Source organism: Camelus ferus, chromosome 1 (genome assembly GCF_009834535.1).
Source record: "Camelus ferus isolate YT-003-E chromosome 1, BCGSAC_Cfer_1.0, whole genome shotgun sequence".
Taxonomy (NCBI): Eukaryota; Metazoa; Chordata; class Mammalia; order Artiodactyla; family Camelidae; genus Camelus; species Camelus ferus.
Window position 1 is genome coordinate 60,624,772 of NC_045696.1, and position 24,017 is coordinate 60,648,788.

At 37.0% G+C, this 24,017-nt stretch overlaps 2 protein-coding genes across 2 annotated transcripts in view; both read right to left on the reverse strand.

Annotated features, from left to right (window-relative positions):
- SNX4 (sorting nexin 4) overlaps nucleotides 1–10,340 on the reverse strand; it is a 51,205-nt gene extending 40,865 nt beyond the window's left edge. Inside the window, exon 1 of the mRNA XM_032480870.1 lies at nucleotides 10,165–10,340. Coding sequence (XP_032336761.1) covers nucleotides 10,165–10,305 — 141 coding nt within the window. The 5' untranslated portion in view covers nucleotides 10,306–10,340. The remainder of the gene's footprint in view (nucleotides 1–10,164) is intronic.
- A 4,184-nt stretch (nucleotides 10,341–14,524) lies between these two features.
- The window catches only part of OSBPL11 (oxysterol binding protein like 11), a 73,422-nt gene continuing 63,929 nt past the window's right edge, over nucleotides 14,525–24,017 (reverse strand). Inside the window, exons 11-13 of the mRNA XM_006180002.2 lie at nucleotides 22,761–22,943; nucleotides 20,187–20,340; nucleotides 14,525–16,231 (exon numbers count right to left, since the gene is read on the reverse strand). Coding sequence (XP_006180064.1) covers nucleotides 16,166–16,231; nucleotides 20,187–20,340; nucleotides 22,761–22,943 — 403 coding nt within the window. The 3' untranslated portion in view covers nucleotides 14,525–16,165. The remainder of the gene's footprint in view (nucleotides 16,232–20,186; nucleotides 20,341–22,760; nucleotides 22,944–24,017) is intronic.

Sequence of the window (24,017 nt, forward strand, 5' to 3'; positions counted from 1 at the left end):
ATGTGTAGGAAGTGTGACACAGAAGAAGAGTTCTGAATATACCTGAAGTAACTCCAAGTTTAAACAAGGCAGATGCTGTGAGACACGTGTTAACTGCTGCGCTTTGGGTTTTTTCCTCCCTTGGTCACTTTTAAAGTTCGCAGGTGGGTTTTAATTAAAAACACTATTATGTCCTATATGGTAGTTTGTGAAGAGATGTAAGTAAAAAGATGGATACACCAAAAGGTGAGAGAAAAAGCTGCATCCAGTAAAACTCATGATGGTACTTTGCACAGAAAATTAAACCTGTGTGCTATGAAGACAGAATAAGTTATGTGATAGCACACAAAATTAAGTATCAGTGATGAATAAAGATGACACACACTTTGGAAGTACCCCCCAAAATGCTGAAGAAAAATGGAGACGATAAAAATGCTAAAAAATAAAGGATTAGAGAATTAAGACTCAACCCAAAACAAAAACAAAAACCACTCCATTGTTAAATAAGACATTTTTATAAAATGTAAGTTTTACGTTTATGTACTAAAAGATAAGATAAGAGGAAATCATTTAACTCAAAGAAAGCTCAAGAAATTACATAAGAACAAACCACTCAACATCAGGATTATGAAGCCCTCACTAGTTGAGATTATCATACAAAAACTCGTAATTCTGGTCCACAGCCAAGCCAAGCCTTCTGATTTACCACCATGTACTCTAGTAAAAAATTCCCTGAATTCTGGAAGCACATGATTGATAAAGCAAACTGTCTCCCAGCCAAAAAGATAATGCACATGAGTCAAAAATTTACTCCATCATGTTATCCAATTACACAGAAGGAAAAAAATAAAAGAATAAAATCTGCCATCATGAAAACTAAAGAATGGCACACAAAGATCCAGCAGGGTTTGGCAGATGATATAAAATTGCTGCTACTGTCACACTCAAGCACAAAGAGTGCCAAGAGTAACACAACTAATACCATAACTGTTAAAAGAACACATTCAAAAGATTTAGACATGGATAGACTTGATGACTGGAAGATGAGACCAGGAGTGTGTTTTAAAGAGAGACACGATATTCTAGATGTATTCAAAGTGGACTTCTTACCAGAGTGAAGAACATCATTAAAGAAACAGTAACACTACACTCATATCCTACACTTATATTCAAAGGAATAATGTTCCAAAAGTAGATTCTTGATATGTGTACTTTCTATCTGACTTAAGACTAAAAAAAATATAGAAGGTGGACATATTTAAAAGGCTGATGAAATTCTTTATTTCCAATTCAATGAGTGAAAATGAATATAATCTACTTTAAGTTTTTTCTATGTTGCAAACAGTGAAATGTAAAAGTAGGCATAAAACAGGTAACAGAGACAAAAGAAATGATAAGAAGCTATTAATTCAATAACTATGCATTGAGTATCCACAATGCCAGTCATTAGCAATGGGAGGATAACTGAGACAAGGAACCCGAGTTCAGTGGCTCACAGCTTGCCTGGGTAATTCTTGCCCTCCATTGAGCTACTGGCCATCTGTGGTGTTCTTTAGGATTAAAGACAAAAAGAAGGCTAACATTAATATAACAAAATTCAAGACTGTAGATGAAAAGAGTTGGAGTGTCTATAGTATTTAGTTAATTTTATTTAAATCACACACTAAAAATAATTACATTTATCATAATATTACAAATTATGGGGAAAATTAAAAGAAAACAGAAAAATATTTTTAAAAGGAAGAAAATTAAAAGAAAACAGGCCAACCCCCCCCAAAACAAAAAAAACCCAAGCAGATTGAGATGAATATGGAGCTAACTCAGAAGAAAAAGAATGCAAAGAAAGAAAAATAAATAGCAAAAATAAAATACATTCCGGGCAGTAAAACTGACACCACAAAAAAATCAAATTAGTACGAAGATAACATAGTTTGGGAAGCTTCCCCAGAATGCTGAAGGAAAAAAAGATCCAAAAAAGGTGAAAATGATAAAAGATAATTTAAAAAAGGAAATCTAAGAACCAACATTTAAGTAGAATTTCTTGAAGAAGAAATCAGAAGAAACAGAACAGAAACAATAATCATCAATACAATTAAAAAGAAAAAGAAACCAACAGACATCCTTCCTGGATTGAAAAAAATTTTTCTTAGTCTTCAAATTGAAAGGCATATGGTCCATGTGTAATGAGTTAGAAAATTAAACATTTTCAGCATGAAGAAAACAAAAATCCTAGAAAGATTTAAGCAGAAAAATAAGAAACAAGACCACTACAAAAGAATAAAGACCAAATTTGTCCTAGATTTCACAATAATAAAGTCCAAATGACAAGAGTATCATGTATACAGGACATCCCTGAAATATTATAAAACATACTAACACATTGTTCCTTTAAAAATACTTAATCCCAGCAGGACTTTTTTGAGAAACTGGTGAATTGTTCCTAAAATTTACATGGAAATATAAAGGACCTAGAATAGTCGAAACAATTTTGAAAAATTAACAAGTTGCAGGACCTACACTATCTGGAGTTTCAAAACTTATTAAAAAGCTAAAGTAATCAAGACAGTGAGGTAATAGCAGAAGGACATGACATAGAGATCAATGAAATAGAACTGAGAATCCAGAAATAAACCCTTACATTTAAGGTCAACTGTTTGTAATAAACACACCAAACCAAGTCAATATGGAATGGAAAGTCTTTTCAACATATGGTACTGAGACTACTGAATACCCACAGCACCCCCCCTCCAAAAGTAGACCGTTTTCTCACGCCAAACACAGAAATTAACTCAAAGTGGCTTACACACTCAGATATAAGAGCTAAAGTGGAAATTTCTCATGGTCTTGGGATAAGCAAAGAGTGCTTAGATACAATACCAAAAGCACAATCCATCAAAGAAAATAACTGATATACTAGACTTCATCAAAATTAAAAACTTTTGGTCTTCTAAAGACACCACCAAGAAAAAGAAAAAAGCCACAGCCTGGGGGAAAAATATCTGTAAATCTTATTATCTGATTTAAAAAAAACTTGTATCCAGAATACCTAAACAACATGTACAACTCAGCAACAAGAGAAACCAGCCAATTTCAAAAATAAGCAAAAAATCTGAATAGACATTCCACCAAAGAACATATACAAATGGCAATAAGCACATGAAAAGATGCTCAACACCTTCAGTCATGAGAAAAATGCAAATTAAAACCACTTCACACCCACAAGAATGGCTATAATCAGACAGACAATGCCAAGTGCTGACAAGGATGTGGCAAAATGTGGGCCTCATACATTGCTGGCAGTAATGTTAAATGGTACAGCCACTTTGGAAAACTGGCAGTTTCTTAAAAAGTTAAACATAAATTTACCATATAACTCCTGCAAATCTAAGTAAACATGTATCTACACAAAGACTGGCATGTGAATGAATATTCATCATACTAGTAATATTCATAATAGCTAAAAACTGAAAATAATCCCAACTTCCATCAAATGATAAATAAAATGTGATATATCCACGCAATCAAATATTATTCAGTAATGAAAAAATGACTAATATATGCTATAAAATGGATGAACTTCAAAAAACATTCTAAGGCAGACTCTAAAGACAACAGGTTATATGATTCCATTTATGTGAAATACCCAAAAAGACAAATTTATACAGAAAGCAGACAGTGGCTGCCTAGGGTTAATGGTGAGAAGGGGGATTAACTACAAAGGGGAACAAAAGAATTTGGGGGGATGATAGAAATGTTCTAAAACTGGGTTATGGTGATGACTGTGCAACTCTGCAAATTTACTAAAAATTACTAAATTATATACTTACAATGAGTGATTTTTATGGTATATAACTTACAGCTTAATAAAGTTGTTAAAAATAAAATCCATGAGTCCATAATGAAATAGACAAATAAATACAAATTTTGATGAGGAACAAGACATTTTCATAGTTTCAAAGTATGTTTCCCTAAAAAAAGATCAGAGTTGTGGTTGGGGGGGGAGGGGGAAAGATGGATGAAAGCAGTCAAAGGCACAAACTTCCAGATGTTAAGTATCAGAGATGTAAAATACAAACACTGCTGTATGTTATATATAAGAACTGTTAAAAGAGTAAGTCCTGAAAGTTTTCATCATAAGGAAAAAATTTTTTTTCTATTTAATTTTGTATCTATGAGATGATGGATGTTTACTAAACTTATTGTGGTAATCATTTTATGGTGTATGTAAGTCAAATCACTATGCTGTATGCCTTAAACATATACAGTAATGTATGCCAATTGTATCTCAATAAAACTGGAAGAAAAAAAGTATGCCTCCACAAAAAATTAATTAAAAAGGGAAAAAGTGTAATTTTATACTGGAGAAGACTAGCAGAAAAAGTGACCAAAGTATTGGGGCAAACCCAAATCATGTGCAAACTGGTAAAAAGCAATTAGAAGAACGCAGCATCACTTTAGTGGCAATTTCTGCAAAAGAAGCAGAACCTGAATTTAATCATGAAAAAACATCAGGCAAACCCAAACTGAAGGACATTCTAAAAAATAACTGGTTGTTAATCTTCAAGAGGGTCAAAGTCATGAAAGCAAAGACTGAGAAACTCTTCCAGCTCAGAGGAGACTAAAGATGCAAAATAAATAAACATAATACATGAGTCTGGACTGAAACATTAGGCACTGAAGAATGCTGTTGGTACAACCGGCAAAACTTACATGAATTCTGAGGATTAGATAGCAGTAATTTATCAATGTTATTTTAGTGATTTTGGTGCCAGCACTGTGGTTATAAAGGAGGATGTCCTTGTTTGCCCTTTGAAATAAAAGTTTTGGTGATGAAATGGGGGAATATCCTGATCACAGTTTATACTCAAATAGTTCAGGGGGAAACAATTCTTTGTACTGCACTTGTTTATAAACTTGGTATCATTTCTATAAATGACATTATTTAAAAAAAAATCTTAATGGCCATATCATTTACATAAATAATGTTTGTCTCAGTTATGTTTTGGGGAAGAAAAAAAACAAAGACACACGCCTTCCAGATCATTACAGAGCGTAAAACCAAAGAAATTATAATCCACGAAGGAAAATTCCCAAACAGAAACCAAAGTAAGAAAGTATAAAATATGATAGAATAAAATTAGCTAAAAATAAAGCCAGTTAAGACAATAAATGCAAATGTCTTAAATTCCCCATGGGAAATAAAGACTTACAACGCAAGGCATTAAAATTATAAAATGGACAAACACAAATAAGGTAAACTGATATCAAAAGAAACCAGTGTAGCACAGGGAATTATATTCAATACCGTGTAATAGCCTATAATGAAAAAGAATACCAAAAGGAATATATATGTAGATATATATAGACACACATACACACAACTGAATCACTATGCTGTACATCAGAAATTAACATTGTAAATCAACTATACTTCAATGAAAAAAAAAGGAAAGAAAAAAAAAGAAAATAGTGTAACATCAAGCCATGAAGGTGATCAAGAAAATATAAAATAATTGGTAATCAAGAAAAAAATCAAAGTTTGTAATCAGAAAGGATCAATTCTCCCTCAGATTAGTTGCCAGCTTGAATCCCATCTCTAGCATAGATTAGCTGTGTAACTCTGGGCAAATTACTTAACCTCTCTGCCTCAGTTTCCTCATCTGTAAAATGGGGATACGAATATCTAATGCATAATGTTTCTGGAAGCATTTAAAGAGTTTCAAAGTCACCAGCACATAGCAAGACCTCAAGTATTACCTATCACCTATCATTTGTAGGTTTAAGTTTTTTAACTATGAAAATTAACACATGCTTAATATAAAAAAATTGAAAAGTATAGGAAAAAATAAAATAAATACAAATAACTGATAGCCCACAGCCCAGCCCTAACCATTGCTGATACACTGGAATACATCCTCATAATCTTTTTTTCCAGCTGCGATGCTTCTGTGTTACTGAAATAGGTAAGAGATCTGAAGTTTCAGAATTATCCACTGAATTTACTTTCCTCAGGGGTATGTCTACAATAGACAAGGTAGCTGGTATTAGGTAAAAAATAATGATAATGATGTGTTTACTTAAGCCTAATAGTGAAGTTTTACTTCAGCTCTACTTCTCAGATAACTAGAAAAATCGGGTTATAATACATAACATATTTTCTTGTGCTTTTTATTTACAAAAAATATATTTAAAAATAGCACAGCTATTCAGAAAACACTTAACTTTTATGTAAAATAAAACAACTTGCAAGTTTGAATAGCTTTCCAAACTGAGTCACAACACATTCATGGTTCATGAAATTAATTTGGTGGATTGTGACCAACATTTCTTTCTAAAGAAAAAGAACAGAGAAATATCAGAGGGCATTCATTGCAAGAAGTAATGGTTAAGTATTGCTTCCTGAAACAATGCTTATGAATACAAGTATACGTACGTTGACTAAGATGTAAAACTGTATTTTGTACTGTGAGGCGCCTCCAAAAAAAAAAATCTGAGTTTGGTGAGATAGACAATGAGGCAAACACTGCTCTGTATAATTTAATCATCTGCTACTAAACTGATAAATCCTGTAAATGCCTATATATTTTCTTTTCTTTTTTTATGTTACCTTCAGCCACAAACACCTCAAACCCTCGTCACAGCTCTGGCCTCCTCCACTCAGCTCTCAGCTGCCAATCTGTGAAGGTGCTAACTGTGTATAGGCATTTTCAAACATCACATGCTCAAGCACTCTTAGCCTGGACCCGCACTCGCAGGCCTAGAGCACCCTCCCTAAAAAAAACCACCATGAATCCCTCAGGCAATGGTTCTTCTCTGAGCAAATACTGCTCACTGCCAACTCAGTGGAATCTTCCAGCCTAAAAAAGTTTTCTTGCCTCCATTCCCTTGCAATTTCCTCTCTCTTCTGCCAGGACTAATTACTACTTTCTTAGAGATTGGATTTCTCTCTCATTTTTCATATTCTAAACTACTTTAAATAGAACTGACAATACTTAAAAAAAGGAAAAAAAAAAGAATGCATCTTCCTTATAAGGAAAAAGTACAAAAAGGAGATTTCTAATTAGACAATGGAAAAGAAGAGGATGAAAACTCACAGAAAGGAAAACAAAAGAATACAGAGTAAGAGTTTACAGTAGAATTTAAAGAACTTTAACTAGTGATGTTTAAAACAGGGAAAGATCTGCAACCCTTAGGCAGTGCTTGTTTCCAGTACCCGTAGGTGTAGGGCAATTGGTACAATCCACTCCTTGTCCAAAATCTGTAGTCAAAAATAAGGCTGAGGAGGCTTTCTGCCATCTCTGCACACTAACTGCATAGATATCTTTGTGATGAAAAACTGCCTGATAAATCAACACATTGTTTAGACCTTTTTTCTTCTTAGAATTACAACTTAATCTTACCTAAAAAATTTAGAATATAGTATTTTACAATTCACAAGACTATTTTTAACTTCTTTTGGAATGAAGCTGCATGGTTTAACAGACAGAGCACTGATGTCAGAGCCCAGGCAGACTGGGCTCAAGTTCCAGCCATGCTACTGACTAGTCTGTGACTTTGGCTAAATCATTTTCACTCTGAGCCTCTGCTTCCTCATCTTTATATGTTTTGGGGGGATAATTTTGAAAATTAAATGAAAAGTAGAGCCTTACTGTGCTTAGCACAAACAACAAATCTAACTTGCATTTCTGCCCAGACCACATTCCTATCAGTAACAGCAGCAATGTCTATGGTTACAGCAGTACTTCTCAACTGAGGATGGACTAGAGTGGAAGAGGGGACAGAAAGAGGGAGTAGATCCTCTGAGGAGGGGACAATGTTCAGAGTATATGTGAATGTATGTGCATTTAAACTCCTGGTGATTCTGAAATATTTGTCCAAATGGCTTGTGTCTCTATGGATTACTAAATAAGGGAGTTGTTTGAGGACACCTCTAAGTTCAGTCAGTAACAAATGGTCTCCTGTGACACATATTTACTAAAAAGTCAGGTAATACTATATGACTACAACTTTTACTGTATGATGGCATCTTTGGGTTTTCAAATATCTTAAACTAAACACAAATAGGGTTTTTTTTAATGAGATATTTATAGTCACTTTTGCATTAACATAACTGGATTGTATACTATAGTTGCAACTTCATATTAGTTAAGTATCCAAAGGAATTCACAAAAAAATTACCAAAATGTTTATCATCATAACCAAAATTAAATTCATGATATAGCTAACAAAAGATATGATTCTTACCTTTTGAAACAATCTAAAATTGCTTTAACACATACCCACAAAATTGGCAAATAATTTAAAGTCTAAAAATATTAAGTGTTGATAAGGACAGAGAGCATTAGGCACTACTAGTGGGAGTATAAATTGGTATATTCATTTCAGAAAACAACTTGGCACTACCTACTAGGGTTGAACATGCTACTACCCTATAATCCAGCAATTTCACTGTTAAGTTTGTATTAGACATGTGCACCATGAGATAAGCAGGAAGAAGTTCATACTAGTAGTAATCTTTTAGAAATAGCAAGAATCTTCAAACAACCCCAATGTCTGTAAACAGAAAGAGAAATCAATTATAGAATATCTATAAAATGACATAAATACAGCCACGAGTATAAATGAACTAAGCTACATTTTGGATGAATCCCAAAAACATAACATAGAGCAAAGAAAAGAAATCATAGTAAAATGAGTCCACTTAGGTAAATTTCAAAATCAAGTAAAACTAAACAATACATTGTTTAGGGACACATACGGTAAGATTATAAAGAAAAGCTAGGGAATTGCTAATAGAAAATTCAGAATATAGATCACCTCTGTGGTGGAGGGAGTGGATGTAACCCAGGATAATATATTGGGGCATCAAAGGAACTGATAATTATTTTGTGAGAACCTTCTCTGCATTCATGATATACTTCACAATAAAAGCTTTTTTTTTAAGAGATCAGAAAAACTAAGTCACAGATGAGAACCTGCATAAAAAAAGCAAATCATATAAGAACAAAGTTTATGCACTGCAGAATACACACTTTCCTCAAATTTCATATGAGATACTGACCTCTCCACAAATAATTCTAGAATTTAGGAAAAAATTAAATGAAAAACTTAAAATTCACCCATAAAAGTCTTCATGCTGTCTATATACTTTGACATTTCCCCCAGTAGGCAAAAACTTCAACTCCTGTGTTAAGGTTCCCAGCGAGTTAAGAGTCTTTCTAGTTAACAGTCAGCAAACAACTTTAACTTTTCTTTATCCATCTATCATAAGGATGGGCAGTTTTGTATTAGCACTAACATCTGTTTCAGAAAAAAGAAGCAAAATGGATAGGCAAAGCACACTCTGATAAGAGGGGTCTGAGGCGAAGTCCTGGACGGAGTTTCTGAATCGCTTCAATTTAACCTGGTCTACCCATCTTGCATTACGCGTGGAAACACTTTGGAATGAAAGCCATTACAAATATAAAATGATGCATTTTCCCCTTTCCTCAAGCAAATGAAAATCACTAATCACCTAAGGAGCTTCGCAAAGCAGATACTCGGGATATCTATGGCAAGTCCTCGTTGGGAAATACAGCACTGACCCCAACAGAAGAAATTACAAATAAGGAGTTCTAAAAAACCTTTTTTTAATTGCACCTCTTCTCAATCTAATCCATCTCCTGACAGTGGCACCAAGCCAACCACCCTTACTGCCCCCAGATTTGTTTCTCAAGTCCCCCATTCTCCTCCTCCTCAAACACCAAGGCCACCGCCCACGGTACCCCGGTTCAGCCTTCTCTGCACAACCCCTTACCAGACGGCCAGAAACATCAGCGTCCCTCTTCAGGTCCACACCTCGGAGTTCCCCCTCCTCTGAAAACCGCACCTGCTCCAGCCTGGAGCCCCCGGCCCCGGCCTCCATGCCCCCGGAGCCGCTCCCACAGAAACCCTCAGCGCCCTTCTCCGCCGGCCTCTCCAACCTTCCCTTGGTCCCGCAGCGCCCGGCGCTCACCCCCAACTCACGACCCCCTTTTCCACAGAGCCTCCCCCCTCTACACCTACGGCCCAGCCTTTCCACCCCGCTTCCGGCTCACCGCGGGGCCTCTCGGCCGAGCCCACCCGACCCGCCAGCCCAGACCAGCCCAGCCTGGCCCTCCAGGCCCGGACACAGGCCGGGCGGCCCCTGCCGCCCCTTCTCCTCACCGTGCCGTCCCCAGAGCCCTCATCCCGGGGCCTATCCGCTTCTTCAACGACCACGGACTCCAGCCCAGCGTCGGGGTTACCCAGCGGCTCTAGGGGCGCAGGCTGCAAAAGCCGCTCGGGGTCCGGGGGTGCCTGCTCCATGGCTGCAGTTTGGCGCGGCGGACACAGTGCGCCTGCGCCGCCGCGCCCGGCCAGGCTCGTCCCAACCCCGCCCCGCCCCACAGCCCGCCGGCGCCGGGCCAGGCCCCGCCCCCTCGGCCCGCGGGCCGCCCAGCTGCCGAGACCCCGAGGGCCAGAATCAGCAGAACATGCCCCGAACCCTTATGGCTTGAGAAACTCCCCCAGAGTCCTATAGCAAGCCAGCTAGTGGAATCTTCAGCGGCCAAAAATTAAGAAAACTACCACAGGATAGATATATTTCTCCCCTCCCAGATGACTTAAATACAATTTGATAGAGGTCTTCTAAAGCAAGTGGTTGTTTACAACAAGGAAACTCAAACCAGATAGGTTGGAAGGAAGCGCTGTGGCAGGTCATTGACCAGGGGATTTGGGGACAAGTAGTCTTGTGGAACCTCTCAACTAATATTGTATATGTGGGTAACAGCTCACCTGTAAGGGTACTTTAAAACCTGGCCACTGACTCTCTGAAAAGGGAGAGGTTTTCTTCGGTATTCATTAGCTGTCAGACCACATCTTTGACCACATTTTTGATCTTTGTTTGAAAACTAGGGCTGCCTGAAAGTTATTAAGGATTTATGACATGTTTGTGTGTGTGTGTGTGTGTGTTTGTATGTGTGTGTGTGTGTCATTTAGACATGTTTGGGGGGTGTTGGTGTGGTGGTTTTGTCTCACTTTCTTCCCCAAAATCATATTAAGTCCATTTGAGTGTTTTGTTTGGGGGGATTCTTTTTTTAGTTCACAGACAGAGGTCATCCTTACTCCTCTTCCCCACTCCCCAAACAAATATCTAGAGATTCTGCTCTGAAAAGGATAAAATGGAACCCATTGGGGGAAACCAGCCAGGTTATTGTGTTTCTGCCAGAACAAAATTTCATCCAATTGTTATTACTATGTTTCCCCACCCCCAATTATGTTTTTTTATACTGAATGAAATTAGTAGTAGAAGAGCTCTGAATACATACAAATACTCACTGTTTTTAAGGGCACTCAGGATTTGTTTTAATCAGGTATGGTAACACACGCAGACACAGAAATGACTGTCACAATATGACCACACAGCTGTAAAACGCATATTGTCTGCGTGGTAGATCTTTTCCCATTTTGTCACTTTCAACCTAGCTGTGCCTTTGACTATTTAAAATGGCTGTTACAGACAGTGTAAAGTGGAGGAGGGAGAGGAAGGCTGCATTTGTCAGAAAATTTAAATTACCATGAATCAGTTAAAAACATTTATGTCTTAGATGGACTCTTCTACTTGAAACTTCTGCTACCATGTGCCCCATGCTGTGCTGACTGCCAGAGAGGAAGGCTTTGCTGTCACTTACCAGAGGCAGGGCCCTTAAAATGGAGCTCCTATTCTCCTTCAGCCAACCCACCAACCACCCGTCAGGTAGCAGCGGTTCCCAGGGCAGCAGGCAAGGGTAGGGGCACAGCTGTGAATGCTGACACTCAGGAGCAGATATCAAATGAGGGCAGGATGCAGGAGGGCGAGAGAAGCATCTGGGATCTTCCCTCTGCCCAGGAAGCATCCTGTCCAATACACATCCAGAAAGGTGAGCAAGAAGCAGGTAACAGATGTGAGCTGTTGTGACTGACAACCTTTTAAATTGTTTTCTCCTTTAACTATTTTACTTTTTATTAACATCTATAGAATAAAGGGCTTGAAATAATTTTAAGTAAGTAAATTTATACTGAGTGTACTTTGCATTGTGTTTAGACTGCTTGTTTTCCCGACTTAGGGTTTTCCATGACCTCCTTCCCCTGCACTCGTTAACCCCCTTCATTGGAGGCTGGCTTTTTTCTGTTCTGGCACGTCTCATCTTGTTCACTAATGCCACGTGTCTGCCTCCGCATCTAGGCTGAACTCAGTAAGAGCGAGGCAGTGCCTTACGCCTCTGTGTCCCCAGCACTCAGCATGTATGTCTGCTGAATTAGTGAATGAGTAGGGGGAGGAGCAAAGCATACAAGACAAAACAGGCAAACAAATCATAACAAACCACACATTTACTTATTAAAGTCAGGCAGGCCTCCTGCCCATCCCAGCTCTCACTGTACCAGTCAGACCAAAAGAAAGCCTTTCCTCCTCCAGCCTCTGCGGGCATCTCCTCATACCTGAATTCTCCCTAAAACCACAAGGAAGTGGTAGGTGAAAATGATTACAGTGGAATGGTGGCCAGGACCGCCTCCTCTTGAATCTTCCCAATCCCAAAATGGGCCCTCCTCCCCTAGCCCCTTTCCCATGGGCTTGGTCCTGTGAGGACCTCAGCTTGGCGCCTGAGAATCATTTCCTTGAGATTGAGAGGCAGCCCAGAAACGAGGCCAGCAGCAGGAGTCCCTGTGTCCCTCTCCACAGCCAGGCCCTCATCAGTCAGAGCTCTGCTTCCACCAGATCCTCACCCCTCACCTCTGTTAGGTCAGGAAAAGCGCTGACACTGCAGTGATCTGAGTCAGCTGATTAACCCCAGAAACCACGATTTCAGCCCTGAGGGGAATGGGAGAGGAGGGTTTTGTTTTTGTTTTTTCCTCTGTAAATAACCCAAACAGGAGATCATAGGTAAGGTTTTATCTCAGAGATCCTCTAATCCAACCCCGTCATTTTTCTGATGAGGACAGGGAAGCCCAGAGAGGCACTTAAATTTGCCCAGAGTCACTACTAACCAGTTAGTAGTACAAAGTGGTTGCTACAGAGCTCTAGCCCCAAACTCTGATTGAGGGGCAGAGGGTCTGACTCAGCTTCTTCTGAAGGCCAGGTGAGCTCCCTCATGGGAACAGCCATTTCCTTACCTGGAGGGGTAGAGGAAGAGCTTTTTCTCTTCCACTTGAGGAGGGATGAGGTGCTGGGGACACAGCCACAGATATCCATCAACCAGTGAATGAATGAACAAACTGGTATATTCCAAACAAGAATTACTATTCAGCAATAAAAAAGAATAAACTATTGATACACAAAATCAACATGTATAAAACAGCAAAATAGTTATGCTAATAGAATAAGCCAGACCCCCTCCTAAAAGACATACTGTGTGATTCTATTTATATAAAATTCTAGAAACCTCAAACTAATTTATGTGACACAAAGCAGATCAGTGATATAGTGGATTGAATGGTGACCTCCAAAAATATATTTCCACACCCCAATTCCTGGAAACTGTGAATGCTACTTTACTTAGAAAAAAAAGGGTATTTGCAGATGTAATTAAGGATTTTGAGATGAGAACATGAGAACATCATCCTGGATTATTCTGGTGGGACTTAAATCCAATGCCAAATGTCCTTATAAGAGGACGCCTGGAAAGTGGTTCCCTGGAAATAGGAAAGAGGTGGAAAGAGGAGGGAGGTGGCAAGGAGAGATTACAAAAGGGTAAGAGTAAACTTTTGGGAATAATAAATATTTTCATTATCATGATTGTGATGATGTTTCATGGATGGAAACATATGTCAAAACTTATCAAATTGTATACTTTAAGTCCATTATACATTAACAAAGCTGTTAAAAAGATGAAAAGATCCATGGGTCTAAAACAAGACTCCACTTGGAATATTCTGGCTTTTTCAAAGCAGTCCACATAACACTGATAGGTGGTGCATTCTCAGGAAACTGATCATAAGATGAAACACTATCATATGAAGAATAGCTGAATAACCCCAGAATATTAAAATTAGGAGAACCGATATTCAAGTACATTAGTATGACTATGTACAAGTTAAAACATTCTCATCTTACATGAACTTCATTAGAATCAAAACCAATGATATCAGTTACAGTGAGACAGATTTTGGTTCAAAGAACTTCGTAAAGTCAGTGTTTGTCCACAGATAAGATAGCTGCTGGGGGAGCTAGTTCTTGGGAGACTACCTGTCTAGATATTCCATGTCTCTCTTTGACTTCTTCTGTTGCATCTTTTGTTTTTTTTGTGATCTCTTATCTTCTCCAATTCCTGTTTTTTCCCCTCCTCTTATGTTTTGCTACAGCATGTACTTTAATGGCTTCCATTATATATTAACAAAGCTGTTAAAAAGATGAATTTTTAAAAACTCTTATTAAATTTACTCCCTTGTCTGCCTAAGAGATTCCTGAAGGGAAGGATTTAAAATCAATGTCCTTCTCAAATGAACAGGGCAATAACTCCACTAAGAATAAACTTCCTATTTCTCTCCATTCATGAAACAGACAAAGGCATCACTGTTCTCTAGTTTTATTATTTTTAATCTTCCCAACACATGAACTATAAGTCATTTTGAGATTTTTCAGTGCATTTCACAGCAAAAAATGAACAAGGGAATCATTAAAATGGTTGTACATAAACCAATTATTTTCTTATAATTTACAATTTGTTGAAAAACATTATTGTTTTGCTGTTTTGATCCTATCAACTCCCTTCAATAAAACACAATTTATCAGAGCACAAAGCTTAAACTTCTTGTGATGATGCAACAGATACAGCCACCTACAATGGCTAATGAATAACAGGTCTATGTTACACACACTGATTGGAAGACCACATCAGAAGAAACAGAGTAAGGCACCACTCTTGGAAAATTAAGGTAGCTTGCAGTAACAAGTGTTGAGCACCGTGAGTAGGTGCTCAATAAATACTTGAATGAATGATGAAAGCCATTATTTTCATTGCCAGCAATTCTTCAACCTCAATAAAATACTTATTTAAAAAAAAAAAAAAAAAAAAAACTTTGTACCTGAATACAACTTCCTGGTATCTTTTTTCCTGATATCTTTTTATTTCATACTCTTTCTTCAGCATTTGAATTTCCTTGAAAAGAAAATAAAACCACACCATACATGCACTCAGTCACATATATAACTTCTGAATTACTGACAAATATGAATAGTTGTTTTAAATTTTGAGTGAACGGAGATAAGATAAACCATACTTATCCAGAGAGATAGCACATAATACTGGATATTAATCTACAAGTGGAAAAAAGGTAAGGAAAACAGTAACAGTTTTATTTTTTAATGTTTGCTATGTTCTTTAATGCCTCAGTTATTGAGAAAGGCCAAAATCTCATCACATTGACATGAACACATTTTAAAAAACTGTCTCTCAAGTGTAATATTTAATAAAACTTGGTACTGAAAAATGTTCTGAAATTTTTCAAGTCAATGTTGTTTTCAAGTATATTAAAATGCTCAGAAGAAAAAATTCTCCATGGTTATAACTCTAATCAATTTATAAATATACTTTTTAAAAGAGAGTTCCAACAGAGGTGGATAGCGGATAAGTTCCTCAGACACAGGCACACAGTCTCTTTGAAGGAACAGAATGCCTTGTTACGACAACCTGGTTGATTTTTTTTTAACACTGATTTCAGGCACAATGGCTGAAGCCACTTCTGGGTCATCTTCTTCCTCCTCTTGGTTTGTTGTAAGAGTAGTGAATACTTCAGTTATTGACAGAAAGGAAAGCACAAACTCTGAAAGAGATTTCACTTTTCACTATAAAGAAAGCAGAATCACTGAGTTCTCATTGTTGTGTTTATCTGCTGCCCCCATGCAAAAACAGGGGATTCAAACTTAGCTTTCGGAGCAGGAACTGGATAAAAGATTAATCATCTAATACTTCAGGTGAAAGGTTTGAAGATGCTATTGCTCGCATCACATGAACAGCTTGGTGAGAGGTCCATCGTGCTCCTCCAACACTTTGGTCTGCCACAGTTCTATGGTGCCCTAATCGGTACATTCATGTTTAGTTAGTTTCAGTCTGTGCAATCAGGAAGCAGGTCACTCAGTGCAATGACTCCATTCTGGGAGGGTCTAGGGTAAACTGAGAAGTTCATTTGGTCGAGTCTTAGATAGTGTGCGTCACTCTGCTGGTTGTGTTGTTGGAATTATTTTCCAAAGGGGTTTGTGATAAACCCAGCCATCTCCCTGAAACAAGTGGAAAAATAAATTAAAGAAACATTCCTCTAGTATTTTCAGAATCAGTAAACAAAACTAGGTACAATGTCTTCATTGACATGGAATTCTATCCTCACATTTAAAAATAAGAGTTGTGAAGAAAAAAAAGTCTCTGTGCTTTAAAAAAATAAAAATAAAGTCTCTGTGCTTAAGATATCAAAAAATGTGTGTGGTTCAGCTAGGATTGGGTGAGAAGTTCTGGTCTGGGAAGACCTAGTTTGTGCTCCATGAACATTTCATTTTGCAGAAGTCATCTGTAGCAGTTCTGCCAATTTTGCCAAGATGCTGCAGGTTGAGCCTCATCCACAGAGTGACAGGCAGCAGGTGCAGCACTGGACTAGCTGTTCTGTCCTTCTCAAGTCTCTGAGCACTGTTTTCTAGTTCATGCTGACTTTACCCTATTAGTTTTCCCTGGTTCCTATGAACAGAAGGATACTGAAGGGAGATAAAGTTAGAGTCAGAGAGTGAACTAAAGATAGGAGACGACCAAGTGAAGCAAAAAGAGCTCCAGCAAATGCACGAAGCAGCTCAGTGGGGTGGGAGCTTGGCAGAGCTGAAGTCACAGTAGCTAAGGCTGGAGTTCAGTGTTTATGGGACTAAGGAAATTTAGTCAGATTTGAACCTCTGTCTTAACTGCTATATCACCTTCAATTTATTTACATTTAAAAATATTTTTTAATATATTTACCCTACCTTATTCCAAAAATGACTTAAGGCCAGCAATTGTGTGGCTCATAGGGACAAGACTTCTCTCCTTGACCAAACTTTAAAAGTTAGACTCCTTCGTCTCTCTTCTTGTTTATGTCTCATCCTAGCCCTGCTGAGCCCAGTTTTAGCCAAAAAAATCCCGATAAACCAGTTTAATCAAGAATTCCCTCATCTTTGATCTCCAGTCAAACTCTTTTTCCACCTTTGGTATCTAATCAAGTGCCTCCCTCACCCCCGACCCTTGCCCGACACCACCAAGTTCCTCTTAGTAATTTTCCGTCCACTCCCTCACCCTGCGCGTTGGCTATAGGTTCCCACTTATCCCCACATTCAGAGCTGAGTTTAATCTTTCTCCTCTACTGCAGTGGCACAGTGATTTCTCTTTAACAATAGAAATCATTAGGTTGTTTATTATGTTCAATCACCTAGTTGATAACTCGCAACACAAAAGATGTCACCTAACCACATTACAGAATGCTAGGTTTAGAAGATGTGCCATGTGACCATCTCATGTCACCGATGAAGGGACTGAGGCTCTCTCTCAGAAGTGAAATGAGCTGCCCAACTTCACCCAGGAAGGGGCAGAGTTCATTTCAGTGCACCTTCTCTATATTTACCTACATTTTATATATGAGGAAACTGATGTTAAAAGAGGTAAATAAACTATCCAAGGTAAGAGCTGGGGTTCAAATTTAGCACATCTGACTTTAATATGGTCCACTATACTATAAAAGTCTTCCTGCTTGCATTTACATACATCTTAAGAAATTTTAAATATCCACTTAAAAGGATACAACCAATAGTTCCTGATGGATGTCTATACTCACAAAAGGGAGAGAAGGGAAGATCTAACAAACATCAATGAGAAACGGTCAGGAAAAGGTGAGTATTATCGAATGATACTACAAACACTTTTAAGTTCATCTGTATTTTCTTAGGTTATTCTACCTCCTCTTATACCAAGTGACTATTCTCAACCATCTAACCAAAGCCAACTCCTAACTGATCTGTAATTGGTTTGACAGCAATAACGAATGTACCCCACAAGTGGAAAAGCTCTTGTTACTTATAACAATATTTATGAAAACATCTAATATGCACCCAGCACTCTGCTTAGGACCACAGAGGAGACAAAAATCAACTTTTCAATAACATACGATTCTTCTTAGCAAAGAGCCATACATGATGACAATAGCTCTAAACTTGTTATGAACCTTGGGGTACCGGTTTCAGCTAGCTGCCATCCTCCTCAGCCTCGCGTGTACTCTGCAGTGCTTTTTACAGCACATACCATGGTCCTGTCACACAGGATGTAACTTGGCTGCCCCATAGGCTTAGGCAATTAAAAAAATGACATAAATCTAACCCATCTGTTGCACTACTGTGCCATGGCACACCACATCTTACATCTTGCCACCCAAAGGGGCCCAAATCTGAGTCAGCATCTCCAATCTGCTGTTCCATCAGGCAGTTAGTTGAGACTATCTAGGCTGAAAGAAATTCACTGTTGTATTGGGACAATCGCCGTTATCTTGCCACCACTTTCTGTATCTGTCTATCCAACATTATAAAGTGTGATAAAGGGATTAAGTGGCAGGCTCTTAACAATATTTGTCAAATAAAGAGTAAGTGAGAAGTAGCAGGTTTACATATCATGTTAGCTGGTGCCTATTCTTTAAAATCTTTTAAAATTGGTTGTATTTTTTGCCCACTACAGCTTCATGTTCTCAGCCCCAAGAGGTCTTTTTTTTCTTTTTAATTTTTTAAAATTGAAATACTGTTGATTTACAAAGTTGTGTTAGTTACTGGTGTACAGCATAGTGATTCAGTTATACTTATATATATAGATATATTCTTTTTCATTATAGTTTATTACAAGATATTGAATATAGTTCCCTGTGCTATACAGTAGGACCCTGTCATTTATCTGTTTTATATTGTAGTTGTATCTGTAAATCCCAAACTTCTAATTTATCCCTCCCCATCCTAGAGTTCATTTTTAATGATGTATAGAAATCCTCCCTTAGAAATTTTCCTCTTATAGAATCTGTTCCTGGTATATCTACTTTCTTAGTGAACTTGACATGAAAAAAATCCAAGGTTACCAGATTACAATTTTGCAGAGTTATTACAAAGATTTATCTATTCATACAAAAATGAAGAGTAGTAAAGTGCTTTCCCTTGAATTCCTATCCATAAAAATAGTTGGTATTTATATTAGATACCTGAAGATGGGAAAACTGAAAGCAATGAAACTACTACCATAAACTATGGATTTCTGAAGGTGAGAATTCTACAAAATTCACATTCAAATTATTTTTCCAGATTCTTTCCTGATAGGCCAATATTAAAATTCAATGGGTTTCCTTACACTTGGCTATGGACAAGAAAAACTTTTCTTGGTATCAGCTCTGATGCCTTATTCACCTTACTCTGAATTCTACCACAAAGTAATAAAACCTTTAAATTTAGAAAAGACTTTATAAATCATTTAGTTTTAACTGCAAAACCAGTGAATTAAATTCTCCTATATAAATTGTAGTCTTTTATGTGGGTCTAGTAATTGGGAATACATTACTAAAAAATGTACATTTATTATTCAATTTTTTAAAAATTGTTACATAATTCCTTCTTAAGTTAAGCTCAAAATTTGCTTCCTGACAAATTGGCCTAGCCTGCCTAGGCCTAGCTCAACACTGATTATCTGAAAAGAACTTCTATGCGATAAGCCTATCTATATTTGAAGTAAGGTATAATGAATGGCCCCAATTTTCTGGTTTCCAGGCTAAACACTCCCACTTCATTCTTTTTTCCTTAAACATTGCAAAGATTCTATCCTCTGTGTAGTCAATTAAATTTCTCATGTCTCCCTTAAAATGCAGCCCCTGGAAGCGGACAGAGAGTTTCAGTGTGGTACAAAAGGCAATACATTGTCAATTGCAAATTCTATTACTGTGATTAAAGACTAATGTTAGCATTTTTGTGGCCAATTTAATCCCCTAATCTATTTCATCTGAACTGCTGGTGAACTATTGTACTTCGACAAATTGTGAAAAGTTCATGAAAAAGCTCATGGTTAAGCTGGACTATCTTTAGAAATAATGATGTAGCTGGATTGTCTTCAGAAATAATGATGTATAAGTGGTAACAATTCAAGAAAGCCTGCTAAGCTAATGTAGATAATGAGTTTTAGTCTCAACACATGTAGGACATATACCTCTTTAATAAAATACTTGGTTTTCCAAGGTGTGCCTGTTTCAGTACGATGCCTTTCTTCAGTCCTCTGGCGTTCTTCCAGGGTACGTTTATGCTCTGTGGCCTTATCGATTTCACATTCCCTCAGAGAGTCTGTCACATTTTTCCACAATCGCCTAAAATCAGAAAACCACATATTTTACAAATATTCTTCAAAAAAGATAATTAAATAGAACTGATACCTTCAAAATTAAAGGTAATTTTAATAAATTATGTTTCCTAAATCAGATCTGTAGTTCCAAACCTATGAGTTGTAAGAAAACTGACACTATGTTGCTGATGTTAAGTGTCCAAGATGCTGCTGCTTCTGTTTCTTCTTAAACTAAAAATAATTTATATTTTCCCAAGTCACATAATCAAGATTTTTATTTTTAAGAAACTTAGGAAATAACAAGCAAAAAGGAAAATAAATTTTTAAAAAGCTGAAATAAGAGACCACTTCTGCATCTGGACATAATGAAATAATGGGCACTAGATTTACCCTCCTACCTTTAATCAACCAGGAAACCAAACAAAATATAATGAAACAATGGTTTCAGATACTGAACAAAAGGCAGTGCAGGGCAGTGATCCCTGAGAGCAGATGAGGGGAGTCCTATGAACGCTCCAACTCACTAGATGGAGAGAGTTTACAGGCACAGCACAGGGAGGGGGAAGGTCAACAAACTCCAAGTAAGACAAAACTGCCAATACAATTCTTTGGGAAAAGTACAGTCTATTCAACAAATGGTGTTGGGACAACTGGATAGCTACGTGCAAAGGATGACCTTAGACCCTCACCTCACAATGAAACTTCGAAGAAGATGTAAGAGAAAATCTTTGAGACTTTGGGTTAGGCAAGGATTTCTTAGCTACAACACTAAAACCGTAATCCATAAAAAAAAATCGATAATCTCAAATCATCAGAACAAAAACTTTTTACTAAAAAAAAACACCATTAAGAAAATGAAGAGATGAGCAACAGACTAGGAGAAAATATTTAAGAAACACATCCCCAGGGGAGGGTATAACTCAAGTGGTAGAGCACATGCTTAGCATGCACAAGATTCTGGGTTCAATCCCCAGTACCTCTTCTAAAAATAAATTAAACCTAATTACCTCCTGCTCAAATAAAAAATAATAAAATAATACAATAATAAATAAATAAAATATTTTAAAAAAGAAACACATACCCAATAAAGGTTTTGTGTCCAGAATTTACAAAGAACTCCTATAACACAATAAGACAACAAACAATTCAACAGAAAAATGCGCAAAAGTTATAAGCACATATTTTACCAAAGAAGATATATAAATGGCTAATTAGCACATAAAAACATGCTCAACATCATTAGCCATTAGGGAAATGCAAATTAAAATTACAATGAGGTACTATTCACACCAGCTAAAATGGGTATATTAAGTAAGACAGGCCCAATGTTGATGAAGATGTGGAGAACTGAAACCCTCACATGTTCCTGGCAGGAATGTAAAATGGTGCAGCCATTGTGAAATATAGCTTGGTAGCTTCTTGAAAAGTTACACATAAGACTACCACGCATACCAGCAATTCCATTCCTAGGTACTTTTACCCAAGAGAAATGAAAACACGTCCACTCAAAGATTTGCATGAGAATGTTCATAGCAGTATTCATCATCATCAGTCCAAAACTGGAAATGTCTATTAGTTGGTGAAAGGACAGACAAAATGTGGTATCACACAACAAAATACCATCAGTAACAAAAAGGAATGAACTACTGATACAAGTTATAGCATGAATGAACTTCAAAAACATGCTAAGTGAAAAAATTCAGGCACAAGAGATCACATACTGTATGATTCCATTTGCTGAAATGTCCAAAGTAAATTTACAAAGATGGAAACTAGGTTCCCTGGGACTGGGGGTAGGAATGGGGATTAACTGTAAATAGGCAGGAAGGATCTTATGGGAGGATGGGAAGATTTTAAAATGGAATAATGGTAATAACTGCACCACTAAGGAAAGTTACTAAAAATCACTGAATTGTATACTTGAAACAGGCGAAGGTTGTATTAGTCTGCCTTTCTAATCAGCAATATCAGAATGCCTATTTGCTAATACTTTTTCCCAAAAGAGATACTATTTTAAAAACTAGTCTTATTAATTTGTATTTCTTTGGATTTTAATTATACTGAACAATTTTCATTTTCTACGGGTGAGTTTTTTTCTTTGTGAACTACCTCTTTACGTCTGTCCATTATTTTCACTGGGCTATCCTTGTTAATAACCTGTAAGAGTTTTTATAGTAAGAATAGTAATTTTTTGCCGATTAAATTTTAGTATTTTTGCCCAGTTTACAAATGCATGATTTTTACTAAAATGTGACCAAGTATCATACAATTTCATAGCTGGTAAGGGGTTTAAGAGCATCAGATCAAACCAACACTTTCAATTTACAAATAAGGAAGCTGATGCAAAGTGGTGAAGTCACTTGCCCAGGATGAGAAGTTAGTGAAGACTCTGGTTAAGATAAAAGGTTTTTAAGTCTTTCCTGGATGGATGTGAGGATGATATACCTGGATTCAAATGGGTCCTGCTTCTCCAGAGGTCTTACTCTTTTCTTCGTTACTGCCAATTTAGTCAAGTCCACATACTTTGTCTCCCCATTGCTGTAAGTGAACTCAAGAACGCTATTCCATTCCCCTTGTACTCTGCATACAACAGTGTTGGTGATGTTGTGCTTTACTTCACCTGTAACCCTAGAAGCAGGCAGGAAAAAAGAAAAAGATATGCTCTAATAAATGATATTGCGCTTGTTTGTTGGGGATTCTGAAACCTAACAATGTACTACATGAATTCTGTTTAAATTACACAGCTCACTTCAATTTGTCAGTACCAAAGTCAGACTCCTTGTAAATCCATAATAGCTTCCTAGACAATTTTTTCAAATAATATCAATTTAATTTTAGAAAGAATATTGGGAATCAAATTAGAGACTTAGTTACCATAAATGATCACAAAGTGTGATAATTAAATTGCTACAAACAAAACTAATATAACATTAAAACTAAGCAGGAATATGAAAAATATTAACATTTCTTTTTTATTACAGTCTAAAAATGTTACAGTATAATCTATTCAACTTTTTTTTTAAACTAGTCCTGTTAATTTAAAAGTTTAGAGTCCCTATATTTGAAATTCTGGATATATAAATTCTTTATAAAACCACATAAGCTTAATTTTAAATTAAATATAGAAACCACACAAATCAAAGAGGTAGAAAAATATAAAAGATACATTAAAATTTTTAAAATTCTCTTGACAAAACAGAAAAATAAAAAGAGTACTGGTATATAAAAATTACTGCTGGCAACACAAAACCCTGAGAGAACTCAAAACACTACTGTTGTTGAAAGTTTAATGAATTATCTGGTTGTTTTATCAACAGACAGACAGGAGGCAGCTCAAATGGAAGTTGGAATAGAAACAGGTCTAATTATTTTTAAAGAAGAATTTTATGTTCACTGTAGGACACAAACAACAACAGGGTCAGATTAGACAGAGGTTCAGAACTCAGAGAATAGTGGGCAAATGTTAGTGTCTAGTCAGTGTGCCAGGGATTATGGTTTACCTGGATTCAAAAGGGAATCCAAAGGACCAAAGCCCAGGTTCAGGTGATAGCTCAGGAACCCTAAGTAGCATTTGTCAATTATAAGGCAAGGGCCTGGGAACCAGAAGGACATAGTTGAATTTAGGGAGTCCATAGTTTTTAATCTGGAGAAGTGAATGCTCTACAAATTCAGAGCTCAAGGCAGAAGTGTAGGAGCCAATAA